Source organism: Nicotiana tabacum, chromosome 10 (assembly GCF_000715075.1).
Source record: "Nicotiana tabacum cultivar K326 chromosome 10, ASM71507v2, whole genome shotgun sequence".
Lineage (NCBI taxonomy): Eukaryota > Viridiplantae > Streptophyta > Magnoliopsida > Solanales > Solanaceae > Nicotiana > Nicotiana tabacum.
In genome coordinates this window covers 68771594-68789303 of record NC_134089.1, presented here as the reverse complement: position 1 = coordinate 68789303, position 17710 = coordinate 68771594, and the positions used below count along the sequence as shown (strand labels likewise).

Below are 17710 nucleotides of genomic sequence, written 5' to 3'. Positions count from 1 at the left end.
GCCGAGAACCCGGTCGATGAAGAGTATGAGCCACTAAGGACTTATTTTCCTGATGAAGAGGTGATGCATATTGATGAACTAGAACAGGCCGAAAAACCAAGCTGGAAACTTTTCTTTGATGGGGCTGCTAACATGAAAGGAGTCGGAATAGGAGCTGTGCTTATTTCTGAAACAGGGCATCACTATCCTGTTACGGCTCAGCTTCGTTTTTATTGTACCAACAATATGGCTGAGTATGAAGCATGTATTTTGGGTTTAAGGTTAGCTGCAGACATGGATGTCCAGGAAGTCTTGGTCTTGGGAAACTCGGACCTTTTGGTACATCAAATTCAAGGAGAATGGGAAACGCGAGATCTGAAGCTCATACCATACCGACAATGCTTGCATGATCTTTGTCAACGGTTTAGATCAGTGGAGTTCAGGCATATTCCAAGGGTCCATATTGAGGTCGCCGATGCTTTGGCTACCCTAGCATCAATACTGCACCATCCAGACAAAGCTTATGTCGATCCTTTGCATATTTAAGTCCGAGATCAGCATGCTTATTGTAACATGATTGAAGAAGAACTGGATGGCGAACCATGGTTCCACGATATCAAGGAATACATCAGAATATAGATATACCCAGTGCAAGCCACGGGGGATCAAAAGAGAACAATTCGACGGTTGGCAAGTGGATTTTTCTTGAGTGGAGGAGTTTTGTATAAAAGAACACCAGACCTGGGATTGTTAAGATGCATAGATGCTAGACAGGCTATGACTGTCATGTCCAAAGTACATTCAGGAGTCTGCAGACCACATATGAGCGGATATGTGCTGGTGAAGAAAATTCTCCAAGCAGGTTATTATTGGCTCACCATGGAGCGATATTGTATTAGTTTTGTGCGCAAATGTCATCAATGCCAGATACACGGAGATTTGATTCATTCTCCGCTATCGAAATTACACACAATGTCATCGCCATGGCCCTTCGTCGCTTGGGGCATGGATACCATTGGACCAATTGAGCCAGCAGCATCCAATGGGCATAGATTCATTCTGGTAGCCATTGATTATTTCATCAAATGGGTTGAGGCCAAAACTTTCAAATCTGTGACCAAGAAAGTAGTGGTCGATTTTGTTCACTCAAATATCATCTGTCGATTTGGAATCCCGAAGGTGATCATCATAGATAATGGTGCTAATCTTAACAGTAAATTGATGGAAGAGGTATGCCAACAATTTAAGATTGCACACCGCAATTCTACCCCATATCGTCCCAAGGCGAATGGAGCAGTTGAGACAGCCAACAAAAACATAAAGAAGATACTTCGGAAAATGGTAGAAGGTTCGAGGAAATGACATGAAAAATTACCATTTGCATTGTTGGGTTATCGCACCACTGTCCGTACTTTAGTAGGTGCAACTCCTTATTTGTTGGTATATGGAACTGAAGCCGTAATACCTGCGGAAGTTGAAATTCCGTCCCTTCGGATTGTCGCTGAAGTTGGGATTGATGATGATGAATGGGTCAAAACTCGTCTGGAGCAGTTGAACTTGATTGATGAAAAATGATTGGCAGCTGTGTGTCATGGTTAGTTATATCAAAAGAGAATGGCAAGAGCATACAACAAAAAGGTGCGTCCCCGGAGGTTTGAAGTGGGCCAGCAAGTGCTGAAACGCATCCTTCCACATCAGGCTAAGGCAAAAGGCAAGTTCGCCCCGAATTGGCAAGGGCCATTCATTGTGACCAGAGTGTTGTCCAATGGTGCTTTATGTTTAACAGATATCGAAGGAAAATGCATCGACATGGCTATCAATTCTGACGCAGTTAAGAGATATTATGTATGGTTTCTTTTAATTGTAATTGTTGTTTGTTTGCATTTGGCATGATATCGGAGAATGAAATGACGGAGGCAATTTGTTCTTCCATCCAAACACTTCAACCTTTGCTTCCCCTTTTGAGCCTTATTTATTCTTTCATACCCCTCTTTTTTAATCAGTAATGAAAATGAAAAAAGGGAGAAAAGAAAAATAATGATAATAAAGACAAAAGAAAAGTTACAAGAAAAACAAAGGAATTGGGAACTACGTTTGACCTAATTCTTCAAAAAAGGATACGTAGGCGCCTCACGGCTCGGTCATAGTGTAATAAGAATCAAAAATCCCCAAGCAAGAAAAATTGGGGCAGAAGTTGTGTTTATAATTTTGGGGAAAGAAAGTTGATTCCAAGAGTTGTAATGTTTTACCCATCAAAATTATTTTAAATATTTTAGCCATACACCAGAAACCCATATTGATGTCCAAAAAACATCCCGATCAGTATCCGAGAAGTGCCACATCGGGCAAATAGAAGTCTGGAGTAACACTCGGGCCCCCAGCAGAAAAGAAACGAAATGAGAGAATCCTCAGCAGAAAGGAAATGAAATGAGAGAATCTTATCAGTAACATCCCAATCCCCAGCTGAAAAGAAATAAAATGAGAGAGTCTTATTGGTGAAAACCTTTACGGGCACCATAAGGCGACAGAAGTTGAGAGAAATAAAATGAGAGAGTCTTATCGGTGAAAACCTTCACAGGCACCATAGGGTGACGAGAGTTGAGAGAAATGAGAAAGTCTTATTAGTGAAAACCCCTCGAAGGGCACTATAAGGCGACAAGGAATTGAAAGTGGACAAACGAGGTAAGGTTGACAGAAATGATCCGTCGAAGCATCAAGCAGAACACAAATGTTGATTCGCAAAAGAGTTGGGTTGCGGGACCTTTTGAAATGAAAAGTAAGGCCATCAGAAAGATTGATTGATGTAAATAGACCGGGTTGATTAATCCAAAAATGCACGACATGATCATTGAGATCAATTATACCATTCAGATGTGTCCTTTTCCTTTTTCTCTTCAAACAATTGTTCAGAAAGAATTTTCTTTTCGTCTTTGGAAGTCATCATCTTTCATTTCTTTTGGTTAAAGATTTTTTTTTTATATAGTAGTTTGTCTTTAAGAAGGATTTTCAAAGCCAACTACCAGTCGCCAACATGGGGCAAGGTAAATGGGGATAAGACAGGCCGGAGATAATGTGATGGGACAAGAAAGACGTCATTATAAGACCAAATGACGGATTGCTTTAAGATGTCGAGGAAAGTATGGAGTAAAAGTGGAAAACAACGGTTGAGAAGTTGGCAAATAACAGAAGCATCAAGAAGGTCGAAAGTTATCGGCTAAGTTTCAAGATGGTCGAACAACGCAGAGCGTGGGAAAAAGAAAAAGGGAAAACCATCCCCAGCAGGAACATCCCCCACGTTTTAAAACTAACAAATTTTCTTTGATTTGAAGCAGGGACAGGAAATGTTGTTGATGATGGAAAGACATGCCACAAGAAAGATTGTCAAACTGGGGCAGAAAATTTTCTTTCATTTCGAAAATTTTCTGGAAGTCTAACACAAGTTTGTTGAAAAGCGGTATCCCCAGCAGTTTTCGGGAGAAGACGAAACAAGTTTTAAAGAAAGCAATGTCAGGGGGGAAGATAACACAAGTCTTAAGGGAAGTAGTTTCAGAGGAAGGAAAACACCAGCTTTAAGGGAAATAGTCTTTGAAGGAGGAGAATAACATATTTTTGAATGAAACACCGGAGTTATCCCCAGCAGTTTTCAAAGGAATGAAACACCAGTTTTGAGGGAAGCAGTTCTGAAAGAAGATTATTCAAGTTAGAAGGAAAATGGTTCAGGAGGCAGGAAGGAACAACGACAATAGAACGTATTTTTAAGTAGTAGTTGAAGTCAGGAACCCGCCTAGAGAATGGAGGTGTTATATTAGTTAAAGTCAGGAGCCCGCCTGGAGAATGGAGGTGTTATATCTTTAAGTTGTAGTAGAAGTCAGGAGCCCGCCTGGAGAATAGAGGTGTTATATTTTTAAGTCGTCGCTAAAGTCAGGAGCCCGCCTGGAATGGAGGTGTTAAATTTTAAGTTGCTGTTGAAGTCAGGAGCCCGCCTGGAGAATGGAGGCTGTATTATCTTTAAATTGTTGTTGAAGTCAGGAGCCCGCCTGGAGAATGGAGGTGTTATATCTTTAAGTTGTAGTATAAGTCAGGAGCCCGCCTGGAGAATAGAGGTGTTATATTTTTAAGTCGTCGTTGAAGTCAAGAGCCCGCCTGGAGAATGGAGGTGTTAAATTTTAAGTTGCTGTTGAAGTCAGGAGCCCGCCTGGAGAATGGAGGCTGCATTATCTTTGAATTGCTGTTGGAGTCAGGAGCCCGCCTGGAGAATGGAGGATGTATTATCTTTTTAAGTCAAGTTGGAGTCAGGAGCCCGCCTGGAGAATGAAGGTGTTAAATTTTAAGTTGTTGTTGAAGTCAGGAGCCCGCCTGGAGAATGGAGGCTGCATTATCTTTAAATTGCTGTTGGAGTCAGGAGTCCGCCTGGAGAATGGAGGCTGTATTATCTTTTTAAGTCAAGTTGGAGTCAGGATCCCGCCTTTAGAACAGAGGACTACACTCAATTTCAAGTCAGAAGTCAGTAAAGCGGAGGGTTACAACAAAATATCCCCAGCATAAATTCCGTTGCAGAAATCAGAAGGAAGACTACAAGAGCAAGTTTGAAGATAGATGTAGGAAATAAGGAGGCCGGAAAGCAGTAGCAATATCCCCAGCAAGTTTGAACAGAGGACTAGCTTCTTGTTTTCTTTCAGCACGGTGTAGTAAGGAGGCCGGAAAGTAGTAGTAACAACATGCAGCAGTAGTAACAACAAAATTGCAGTCCCATGGTAGCCCCAGCCACCAAAACTTCCTGAACTACATTAACCTGATTCCCTTTTAGCCAGGGATATGTAGGAAACCTTCGAAGCAAAGGGTCGGTAAAATCTTTCAAAAAATGCTTCACACGGAGTAGTCCAACGGGCAAAAATCGCTCGTATCCGCTCACTTTATCTTTGCACGAAAACCCTTTGTGTTTTCAGACAAAGAGGGGCAGCTGTGAGCACGTGATTTTTGCTTCACGGAAACTACTCCAAAAGAAATCAAAAAAATAAAACAAATATCCTTTAGGTACAGTTTTAAGAATTTGCGTGGCATCTTTGGATAATTGTTTGTATTGTTGTCTGTGAATGTTTATCTTGTTTTAATTAATTAAAAATATAAAAATATATGTTGCATGTACATTTAGGATTTAATTGTGCACTTAGAAATTAACTGAACCATGTTTTGTTTCTAAAAGAAAGAAAATCACAGAATATGTATTTGTTGCATTTTTGTCGTTTTATTGTCCAATTGTGTGATTTTGTTTTTTTTATTAATATTTAATATTGTGTGTCAATTATTATTTAGGTTTAATTAATATTTTTAATTTAATTTTGGTTTTACAACTTATTTTAGAATTTTTGGTAATCAGGAATTAAAAAGGAAAAAGAAAAACAAGTGAAATAAGAAACACATTCGGAACTGGGCCATTTTTTGGACCCAAAATCAGGCCCAAAACACCCCATTTACCCGGACCAATATGCCTGATCTCTCAGAGGACTCAAACGACGCCGTTTACGCATCTCAAATCTGAACCGTTGATCAAACAGATCAAACGATCCAGTTCAGCCCCAGCATTGGTTCAAATGACACCGTTTTAGGTGATTAAATCTGAACCATCCGTTCCTTTTGATCTAACGGTCCCAGGCTTACCCCATAACTTGGTCCATTTCACCCAGGGTCGACCCAGTCTCGTAGCATGGCCAAACGATGTCGTTTCCTATTAGTAAAATGATCCAGGCCGTTGATCGTGATTGATCCAACGGCCAAGATCAAACGTCCCCTTCTGTATATAACCCTAATCCCTTACCCCACGCCCCTAAACCAAATCCCCCCTCGCCCCATCGTCTCTCTCAGACCCTTCCGAGACGCCCCCCAAACCCTAGCCGCACTTGTTCCCTTTGCCTGAAACCCGGCGGCAACAACGCCGCCGGTCACCAAATTAACACCCCTAAGCCATCTGACCACCCTCGTTACGAATTCGTTAACCGTTTGCCTTGAATCAACCTCTAGCTTCTCGAATCTTCAATCGAAGATTCGAGCGAAACCTAAACCTACCCCAACCAGTCCCAAACTCATACCACAGCACCCCCTGACCTCCCTCGTGCCCAAAATACCTTTGGCCTGGTTCGAATCTTGCTAGAACCATTCGAACCCCAAATGGAACCAAGACCCCTATGAAGACCAAACCTGGGTTTTGTCCGAAATTAAAGGAATTTGGGCGTCTAATCGACCTTAGTCGAAGTGTTCTCCGTTGCGAACACTCGATTAAGGTCCGTTCGACCTCAAAAAGTTCGAGTCAAGAGTTCGACCTGGGTTCGTCTAGTTTCTGTTTTGTTAAGGTACCTTTTTCTCCTTTCTTGTTCTATTTTTGTTACGGTTAATTGTGTTTAGTTTAGTTATAATCCAGTTTTTCTTCATTGCTTCTTCTTCTTCTCCAATAAGACCTTTTTATTTGGTCGAGTCTGCTTCTGTTCATGGTCGAATATATGTTATTAGCCATGTAATTTGTTAGTTTATAAGTTCCATGTCTTTGTCAATACCACTCGAATCACTTGTTGGTCTATTTATTCTGATTGTTTGTTGTTAACTGCTAAATGTTACAGCCTGTGTAATCAATAAGCGTCGTCGATTAGTCTTTTAGGTTTGAATGTTATGTTAACATGATAATAGTTCAACCTTTGGTTCATACCAGTATGTTTACCATCCTGCATCTTGTATGTACTTGAATTAGAGTTGTGTTTGCTCATTCCCTGTATTTGGTTTGACCTCCTGCTCTTTATAGTTGTTCGCATGAACCCCCTTCCTTGATTCATACTGCTTCAATTTTGGCTTGTATTTTTGAATCCCTGCTCAATCACTGGGTCTGAGTTGATCAGGATTGGTTCCCAATATGATCAACTCATTCCCTTTGATTGATGCCATGTTTGAAATGATCTGGTCTTCTGCTCTGAATCACTGTGTGAATTTGATAGTGGGAATTGGTTTATAGCTGTAGTAATTTAGTGATCAATTAGAAATTAGTTATTAGGGTTACAACTCATAGAGTTTTAATAACAGACCAATGAAGCTTAGGGCAGGGCAGTAATACACAGGGGTTAAGGGGGTAATTTTGGGATTTAGCAGGTCTGCAAGTGGACTAACTTAAGGGTCTGTTCAGTGGATAATAGATACCATTAGTTTAATATCAATGGGGAACATAACATGATAGTATGAGAGTTAATAGGAATACTATAATAACCCATAGTTTTGATTGAAACAATAGGGAACAAGGCATACAAGTGTGGGGAACAAAATAACTTCAAACAAGAAGACATCAAGTAATGAGATTCAAAGGGGGGTGGGCAGTTAGAATCTGATAGTTTCAAGGCAGAGATAGCAGGCTTGTTTTTGGGTTATAAATAGAGTCATTTAAGACAGATTGAGGGGCTAGTTTTTTTTGGAGAAGAAAAAATCAGTTTTCTTTCAGTTTTTTTCAGAGAGTCTAGGCTGAATTTTTAACATTTAAGAGTTCAGTAATTTGAGAAAAAAACAAGCTGGTTTTTAATCCTAAAAGGTTCAGTGTTTGAGAGCTAAGAAACTAAAAAGTGAGGTCTTTTCTTTTACTGCTGAATATCAGAACTAGTACTGTTACTGTTTCATTGGTGTTGCTGGTTGGTATTTCTGGGGTTTCAATTGGTTTTTCCTGAGTTTTCTATTGGTTATTTGCTACTGTTTCATTGGGTGCTGCTGGAATTCTGCTGGTTGTTTTCTTTCTAATCTATTACTGGGTTGTTCTGTTACTGTGTTGCTGGGTATTGCTATTGCTGTTTGCTACTGCTCTGCAGATCCTCTTCTTCTTCTTCTATTATCTATTACCAGGTACACTTTCGAATCACACTGTGATGTAGCTGTGAGATGTAAAAGTGAAAAGAAAATGCTCGAGTAGTGGAGTACTTAGTGCATCTGTAATTTAGTAGATAAATGATAAGTTGTATAGTCTATCTTTATAACCCAATGAAGAATGTGGGCTGTGGAGTTTGTATCTGATAAGGACTGTATTGGACCATTAATTTGCCTTTCTTAGTTGCAAATTTAGTAGTTTAATACCAACTTTAGTAGCATAGAATTAAAAAATCAAACTTCCAAGTTAACTGTGCTTTTCCCGAATAGTTAAGCATGCCCATTATTGTCAAGCTGTTTAGTTAAATAAGTAGAGTAAGATGAAGATATCATGAGTTTGTTCTATTGAACCTGCCTGTTCAAACTTGTTAGTTTCACTAGCTATGAAGGTTTTAATATTGTCAACAGTAGGTAGATAATGATTGTTGACAGCCCATTTGCTCAAAAGTTGAAATATATCGGGTTTGGCTTCATCATATAAAGCAATTGGCAATAGCCTGTTTATGTTAAATCAGACTCGAATCCGCTTCTGTAAGTCAAACGCTGAACTTGGCCCGAATAACACATGAAATCTGGGCGTAGGAAACGGGCTCGATCACAAGACCATACTTAAAAATCATACAATAGAGTTAAGTAACAATTGGTTGGGACCTTCATTTTGTGTTTAGAGACGAACTTAATAGAAAAAATGTAGTCACTTTAGGATCGTCCTTTTAAAATAAACGAGATGAGCCTCGCCAAATAAAACGCACAGATTGCGGGGACCTCACAAATGTATGTATCAATTACTTAGAACTCGGGATCGGCCGCTTAGCGAACTTCACGGCTTTTTCCCAAAATAACCACGCGTTAGTCTCTTTAGGCACGTAATTTAAGTAACATTACCTTCTTAAACCCGGGTGCACATTTATGTGACCCAAATCCAAATCTCAACGAAGTCGAAATGCGTCGCTAATCACGGGTACATTGATTATGGCGTGGTTCGAGATGCATTTCCACGACATTGCAAATTCCTTTTTTAAATATAATGAATGAGATGAGCCTCGACAAACAAAAATACACAAGCTGCGGGGCCCTCTATACGTGTTGGTAAAATTACTTAGACTTCGGGATGGGCCGTTTAGCAAAATTTCATGGCCTTACCTAAAATAATGATATGCTAGTCGCTTTAGGCGCGCCTTTACTAATTTACTTTTTTAAGCTCGGGTGCACATTTATGTGACCCAAATCAAAATCTCAATGGAGTCGAAATGTGTCGATAACCACGGGTACATTGATGTGACGTGGTTCGAGATACGTTCTCACAACGTTGCAATTCTCTGTTAAAATAATAATAATAATAAAATCGGTAAAGAGTTAAAACTTGCATATAAGCTCATAATTGTTAAAATCAGATAAATAAGCCGAATGTGACAGTTGAGCGACTGTGCCAGAACCACGGAACTCGGGAATGCCTAACACCTTCTCCCGGGTTAACAGAATTCCTTAGCCGGACTTCTGGATCGCGGACTGTAATACAGAGTCATTCTTTTCCTCGATTCGGGATTAAACTGGTGACTTGGGACACCCTAAATCTCCCAAGTGGCGACTCTGAAATAAATAAACAAATCCCATTTCGATTGTCCTTTAATTGGAAAAACTCCCTCTGCACCCCTTGCGGACACGGGTAAAAAGGAGGTGTGACACCTGGTTCTCAAATCCCGAAATAGATCTCATTTATCGATTTGGGGCCACAAGAGACCAAAACTCCTCTTATTGTGATGGAGGTAAAGTAAGTACAACACCTCGCTTGCTTCTTAGTTATTGAAGCATCATATGCAACATAGAATTCCCTAACAAGTGTCTCGTTGTATTCTGCTGGTGGTTTAGTGAAGAACCCTCATCCTCTCTTCTGGATGTTGTATAGCACATGCGGGTAGTGTTCTTTAAGTCCATTCACACTTAGCCGCTTTTCTTCGATGATCTTCCTTTTTTTCTAGTGCCTCTTTGTATTTATTCCAAGAGGCGATATACTAAACCTGAGTGTATCCTCAGCATTATTTCTCCGTGCTTCTGCCGGAGATAAACTGGTGGCAATAGGTCAAGTTGTGCCCCTCCTCTTCAGATTGGGAGACAGACTTAGATGAATTGACAGATGTGACGGGCCTTTTGTGTTGGGTTGTTGTAATGTTGGACTTATAGTTCCAGCCTATCTCTTTCCTCGAATGGTGGGTGCTGGAGATGCTTGGATTTTCTTTGGTGCCATTCTTGATAATTAAAGTGAAGTGAGAATATGGTAGAACATTTGTAAAATATGGCAAATAGATGAAGGAAAAAAACAAATTCTGTAGAACACATTTCCGATCATAGAACATATTTGCGGACCGCGAAGTGCACTGCACAATGTACCGTACTAAGATCAACACAATATACGGATCACAAAGTGGTCGCAAAACTAATCTGCGACCGCAGATTGAATGCATTTGTAACTTCAATAATTTCTTGCACATTGTTGATGTCTGCGACAGATTTGTAGTCCGTAGATCAATTCTTTGATCACAGAACCAAGTGCATAGTCGACATCCCACAAGCATTCAATATATGCGATTATTATGCGAACAACAAAAGTCCTCTTATCCATAGTTGACACTCAGACAACCATGAGACTTCAATTTCACTCTATACAACTTGGATACAATAGCATTTCACATTTCTAACACACCATAACCATCTATTTATCAATTCTAATTTCAACCTACTAATTCCCACTATGCATTGTAAAAAATCACGACAAGCAATAACATGAATTAATAACCCTAGCCCTAGCCCCACAATTTTGATTTTAACTAGCAACTCCCCCCAATGATCACCCAATACATGAAACACATAAAAAGGTAGATAGAACGTGTATCATAGAGGAGGGGAAAACTAATGCGAGTAAATATCAAATCAATGTACTAAAAAGAGGGGAAGCATTGCATACTAGATTAGTTGAGGAGAGTGGAGCAATTTGTGATCAAACAACTTGGAAGTGAATGCTTCGAGCAAAGTGAGTTGAACATTCAAACTTCTCTTTTGTTTTCTTTTTCTTTTATTTCTTTATTTTCTTTTGTACGGAATTAGAGTGGGGGTCAAAAATAGGAAAGAGACAAAGGGATGAAGTTTTAATACCTGTGGGATCTGCGGTGTGGTTCCCATCACAAAACAACTTCCGCAGTTGCAGAAGTATTATGCGATTGATTAGTACCTGGGTTATGAACGCACAACGTGTGGTTGCCTCTGCAGTCGCAGAACCATTTTGCGGTCCGCAAAAGTCGGCCTTCCATTGCATTTTGAAGGGCTTGTTTTCTAGGACGGTCTGATGATGTATGTGACCAGTTTTCTATCCGCGTAACCATTATGCTGCCGCATATGTGGCCACGGAAATATATCTGAAGCTCAGTTAACTTTTCTTTACTTTCCCTTCGCCTCTGCATCCTATATCTCTCCATTTTGAGTACCCTGAACTCTAAAACACACACATCAAAATGTTAGACCAAGACAAATAAACCTACAAAGATAAAAATCTAACCAAAAATTTCCAACGTATGGGTTACTTCCCAAGAAGTGCTTGATTTAATGTCGCGGCACGATGATGTTATCCTTTTTTGGCTAATCAATTGAGGAGTTTGGTACAGGACTATTTTTGAGCTTGCATTGTTCCACCAACTACCTTTCTCCAATGGTTTTGAGGTAGTGCTTCACCATTTGACCATTTACTTTGAAGTTTTGCATCCTATCCCCGGGCTCTAATTCGATGGCGCCATAGGGAGACACACTAACAACTTTGAATGGGCCAGACCATTTGGATTTGAGTTTGCTCGGAAATAACTTCAACCTTGAGTTGAAGAGTAAGACTAAGTTGCTAGATCTGAATTCCCGCTTGAAGATCTTCTTATCATAAACAGACTTCATCCTTTTTTTTATACATGGTTGCATTCTCATTGGCTTGGAAATGGAATTCAACCATCTTATTGAGTTGTGTCATCCTTAGATTAGCAGCTTCGGCTCAGTCAAGGTTTAACTTTTTTAACGTCTACATGGTTTTGTGTTCTAGCTCCACTGGCAAGGGACATGCCTTACCAAAAACCAACCGGCAAGGCGAGGTGCCGATAGGTTTTTTAAATGCAGTCCGATATGCCCACAGAGCATCATCTAGCTTCCTTGACCAATCAGTCCTTTGCTTTAACATTTTTTGCTATAGTGTTCTTGATTTCTCAGTTGGAGAATTCAACTTGACCACTAGATTGAGGATGATAAGGGGTGGCCTCCTTGTGCTTAACTCCATATTTCTCTAGAAACCCCGCAAAGTTTTTATTGCAAAAGTGAGAACCACCATCACTAAGGACGGCCCTAGGGTTTCTAAACCGAGTAAATATGTTCTTCTTCAAGAAGGCGGTTACACTCCTTGCCTCACTGTTTGGCGAGGAAACTGCTTCGACCCATTTTGAGACATAGTCCACTACTACAAAGATATACATTATGCCGTATAAGCTCACAGTAGGACCCATGAAATCGATCCCCCACATATCGAAGATCTCTACCTCCATCACAATATTCATAGGCATTTCATGCCTTCTAAAAATTAACCTCTGCCTTTACATTGATCACATGCCTTGACCATTATATTTGCATCTTGGTAGATCGATGGCCAATAGTAGCCACATTCAAGCACTTTCACCGCCATACGGTTTCCACCGTGGTGACCCCCAACTGGAGAGTCACGAATTGCTTTGCGAATCGGCTTCACCTCATCTTCTGGAAAAAATGCCAAATGATGTTCCTCCCAATAGTATTGCCTACAATCCCTCAAGAACGTTTTCCATTGATAAGCTTCCAATTCATCGGGGATAAGGCCACTAACCAAGAAGTTAGCTATACCAGCATACTAAGGAGTTGAAGTGCTAGATATTGCTAAAAGTTGTTCATCTGGGAAGTTTCATTGATTTCAAGATCTTCCTTTGGCCTCCCTGCCTCTTCAATCCTAGATAAGTGATCCACAACTTAATTTTCTATTCCTTTTCGATCTTTGACTTCAAAGTCAAATTCTTGTAACAAAAGGACCCACCTAATCAATCTCAGTTTAGCATCCTTCTTTGCCATAAGGTAGCGAAGAGCAGCATAATCGGTAAAGACTATCACGTTGGATCCCAACAAATAGGCCTAGAATTTTTTAAACGCATAGACAATGGCGAGCAATTCTTGCTCAGTCATAGTGTAATTTATTTGTGCACCATTGAATGTCTTGCCTACATAGTAGACATGGTGAAGAATCTTGTTGTGCCTTTGACCAAGAACTGCCCCAATAGCCACACCACTAGCGTCACACATAAGTTCAAATGGAATAGACCAATCAGGTGTGACAATAATAGGTGTCGTGGTGAGCCTTGCTTTCAATTCCTCAAAATCCTTGAGGCACTTCTCATCAAACACAAATTTAGCATCTTTTTCAAGGAGCTTGGACATGGGGCTCACAATCTTTGCTAAGTATTTGATAAATCGACGATAGAAACTAGCATGCCCCCAAAAGCTCCGAACATCTTTGACCAAAGTGAGAGGAGGAAGCTTGGAAATTACTTCAATATTTGCTCGATCAACCTCAATGTCGTGTTTGGAAATTTTATGGCCAAGAACAATACCTTCAACCACCATGAAGTGACATTTTTTCCAATTGAGCATAGGGTTGGTCTCCTCGTATCTTTTGAGTACTTGCCTAGAATTATCAAGGCAATGTTCGAAGGAATCACCAACTATAGAGAAGTCATCCATGAATACTCTCCAATAAATCCTCCACCATGTTCGAGAAAATCGATATCATGAACTGTTGAAAGGTGGCCGGGGCATTGCATAGCCCAAATGACATCTGGCTAAAAGCAAAGGTCCCATATGGACATGTAAATGTAGTCTTTTCTTGGTCCTTCAAGGAGATGTTGATTTGGTTATAGCCGGAGTAACTATCCAAGAAGCAATAAAATGACCTTCCTGCTAGCCGATCAAGCATTTGATTAATAAAAAGCATAGGGAAATTGTCTTTGCAAGTAGCACTATTGAGCTTCTGATAGTCCATGTAAACTCTCCACCCGGTCACCGTCCTCGTTGGAATGAGTTAATTTTTGTCATTTTGAATCGCAATCATGCCTCCCTTCTTTGGCACAAATTGCACCGAACTCACCCAAGGACTATCGACAATGGGGTAGACAACCCCGACATCCTATCATTTTATAATTTCTTTCTTCACCATTTCTTGTATGGACGGATTTAACCACCTTTGATGCTCCACACTAGGCTTTATATCTTCCTCAAGTTGGATTTTATGCTCACAAATACTGGCAGGAATCCCTCAGATATCCGTTATTGTCTAACCAATGGCCCATCTATGCTCCCTCAAGGTCTCCAATAATTTTTCAACCAGCACATTATTTAAGAAGGAGGAAACAATTACGGGTAGAGTTTCATTAGAGCCAAGAAATTTATACCTTAAGTGCGGTGGAAGTGGCTTAAGCTCAAGTTATGGTGGCTCGACAATTGAAGGCTTAGCAGGAGGAGTGGATCTATTATTCAAGTCAAGAGAAATCTTCTTTAGTGCATAAGTGTAGGAACCAAGCACTTCCAATGCATTCACCATATTCACTTATCTTTCTATGTCCTCACCAACAAAATTCATCAAAATCACCGTCAATGCCTCACCAAGGCATTCCTCTTCCATATTTAACTTAACGACATCTGCTATCACATCAACAACATCAAGTACCGAGATACTCTAGTAAGCTTTTGGTAATTTCATGCCCTTACTTGCTTGAAAAGGAAAATTCTTCATCATTAACCCAATAACAAGGAATGGTCTCCCTAAGATGATGTGGATCTCCTTATCAACAACACAATCAAGAATAACAAAGTCGGCGGGGAGGAGAAACTTCCCCACTTTCATAAGTACATCATCCATTATCGCTACCGGTCGCTTTATCGAATAGTCGGCCATTTGCAACCTCATACTTGTAGGCCTCGACATTCCCAATTATGCTTGCTTGTAGATAGCAAGAGGCATTAAGGTAATTCTAGCCCCATTATCACAAAGAGCTCATGCAAAGTCATGCAATCCGATAGTGCATGGAATGGTGAAAGCCCTCAGATCCTCTTTCTTTTGGACAACAGTTGTTGAAATGATGGAGCTATTCTGGTGGGTGACACTCACCACTTCATTCTTGGTGGTTTTCTTTTTAGTGATCAAATCCTTCAAGTACTTAGCAAAATCGGGCATCTCTTGAAACGCTTCGACAAACAGAATGTTCAACGATAAATGCTTTAAGATGTCATAGAACTTCTCGAATTTGCTATCATCAATGCTTTTAGCTAGGCTTTGAGGAAATAGAGGAGGAGGTCTAGGAATTGGTTCTAGAGGTTTTGGTGCCTCTATTACTTTTTCCTCAACCTTTTTCATGGTTCACATCTTGAGCCTTCACCTTCTTCGCAATTCTCTTAACTTCAACCACATTTGGCACCTCAACTTGTGCCTCATCTTCTTGTTCAACATTTTCCACTTCGACCACCCGTTCACTCTCACTTTGAAGTGGTTTCCCGCTTCGAGTTGTAATGGACATACAATGAAAGGTTTGGGCACCCCCGTTACCCTCTGGGTTTGCAATTGTATCACTTGGAAGTGTGCCTTTTTGTTTTGGGTTTTGTTCTCTTGAGAAATCCCTTATTTGCATCTTTAACTTTTGAATAGATGCAGTGTGAGAACTCACAAGATCGGTCATGTTTTTCGTTGAAGTGTAGAAACTCTCTTGATTCTGCAATACTTTTTCAAGCATGTTCTCTAATTTAAAATCGCTTGAAGAACTCTCCTTCCAATGTTGAGAGTTAGAATATTGCCCCTTTGGTAGAACATATGGGCTTGAACTCTGGTTTGCAAAATTATTGTTGTTGGTCATTTCGCCATTGTTGGTTACCTTGACCTTGCGAGTTAGGTATCAATTAGTGTTGTTGTCCCAATCCTTGGTAGTTTTGTATTTGATATCCTCCTTGTGAATTGTTAACATAATTTGCTTATTCGTATTGCATAGGAGGATAGTCTTGTTGTTGGCTTTATTGTTGTTGATAGTTATCATTTAACCATGATTACTTTCTTGATTTTCCTTAACCATGTTGTTCAAAGAAGGGGTACCATAGGAGATTCCACTCGCATCTTCCAAATGCCAAGCTTGGTTGTGTTTCAACCATCTTGTCGAGGATTTGAGTGACTTTTACAAATGTCTTGTCCATCAATGATCCATCCACTGCATTTTTGATACATATTGATTCATAGGATCCAAATCCATGTAAAACTTCTCCAATAAAATATTTTCCAAAAACCCATGATTTGGTGATCTCACCAAATACAGCTTGAATATAGCTCATGTTTCATGTAGTTGTTCCCCCGATAATTTGTTGAAGAACAAAATTTTGTCCCGAATCTCGAATTTCTTGCTTTGTGGGAACCATTTTGCTAAAAAATCTTGCACAAGTTTGGCTCAAGTGTGGATGGAGTTAGGAGGTAGATTTTGGATCCATTGTCTTGCCTCCCCGGCTAAAGAGTATTTCAACACCCTCAACCCTAGGGAATCATCCGAAACATGATTCTGCTTATGCATTGCACATGTACCCAAAAGGTTTCTTAGGTGTTGTGTTGGATCATCGTCAGTGGAATTTCGAAAGAACCCCTTTGCCTTTAGCATTAAGATTAGACTATATTCCACTTTGAAGGTAGCTGCGTCAACTCTAGGAGGGACAATGATATTTGTGTCCTCGATATACTCTTCTATATCCACAAACACATTCTCACTCTCCGGCTTTCCCATGCTTTCCTAGTGACACCAAGCAAAATAAGCAAAGCGTGATGGAATAAAAAAAGATGTAAAGTAAAGCACACACTAGTTAGTAATTTCAAAACTATATTCCCCGGCAACGTACACTAGTTAGTAATTTCAAAACCATATTCCCCGACAACGTCACCAAAATTTGATATGGTCAAATAACACCTATATAAATAGCGTAAGGCAATCGATGTCACATATAATAATCCAACTAGATTGGGGTCTAATCCCACAGGTAATAGGTGTAAAAAGGTTACTTGAATAGTTGTCACTTGACTAAAGCCGTAATTCTACTTTGTTAGTTTGGAAAGAGTTTGGTAATTATGATTTGTTAAGAGAATTGATTAAAAGGATTATGAAACCAAGGTTGTGTACCCATCTATGGAATATAATGCTATCAATGTTAATATGATATATTTCTAATAGGGGGTCATTTAAATACAAATGATTCCTAAATGACTACCCAATATTTTTCGGTAATTAGGTAGTATTTTCTCTTTATGATTTTTCCAAATGTAAAATAGTTACAATTAAGAGCAACTAATTTATGCCAATTAGAATCCACTTATTCTTAAGCGATTCTATTAAATAAGGTTTAAAGCCTTGATTTCTTCATATTCAACTCTACCAAACTCTAACCCACTTTTTCAAGTGAAAGATAAAAATAAATTGGCACTAGTTAATGTTTACAACCATCAACCATAAATGAAGCATAAGAAATGAATAGAAATCAACCACGCATCGCATATATATTTAATGGTAAATACCCATTAACATTACATCCACTTAGAGTCCAATACCTTAGCATTTAAAGTTACCTACTCGTACTAGAATAAAAGAATAAAGAATTAAATAAAGTCATAAAAGCTTACAATGATGACAAAGTCTTGGAATCTCTCGTAATAAGCTCCCAAACAAGTGGTGTATTTAAAGCTCTAAGTGTAGGACCTTTTTCAGACTAGACTGTAATGACT

General features: G+C 39.7%; 1 protein-coding gene across 1 annotated transcript; it reads right to left on the bottom strand.

Moving 5' to 3' along the window:
- Window positions 1-12101: 12101 nt before the first annotated feature.
- On the bottom strand, window positions 12102-14827 carry LOC142165160 (uncharacterized). The gene is made up of 6 exons (XM_075223776.1): window positions 14677-14827; window positions 13304-13523; window positions 13138-13201; window positions 12953-13047; window positions 12475-12743; window positions 12102-12349 (listed from the first exon to the last, which is right to left on the bottom strand). Exons 1-6 carry the CDS (start codon window positions 14825-14827, stop codon window positions 12102-12104), a joined length of 1047 nt encoding a protein of 348 aa, XP_075079877.1.
- Window positions 14828-17710: the final 2883 nt, after the last annotated feature.

Bases quoted from the DNA above. Each gene is read 5' to 3' on its own strand.
- LOC142165160 (XM_075223776.1), bottom strand. From the start codon at position 14,827: ATGGATGATGTACTTATGAAAGTGGGGAAGTTTCTCCTCCCCGCCGAC. The intron at 12,744-12,952 runs GTGGGTCCTTTT...CTTCTTGGTTAG, and splicing joins GCTAAACTGAGATTGATTAG to TGGCCTTATCCCCGATGAAT. The intron at 12,350-12,474 runs GTTAATTTTTAG...ATATCTTTGTAG, and splicing joins TGATCAATGTAAAGGCAGAG to TAGTGGACTATGTCTCAAAA.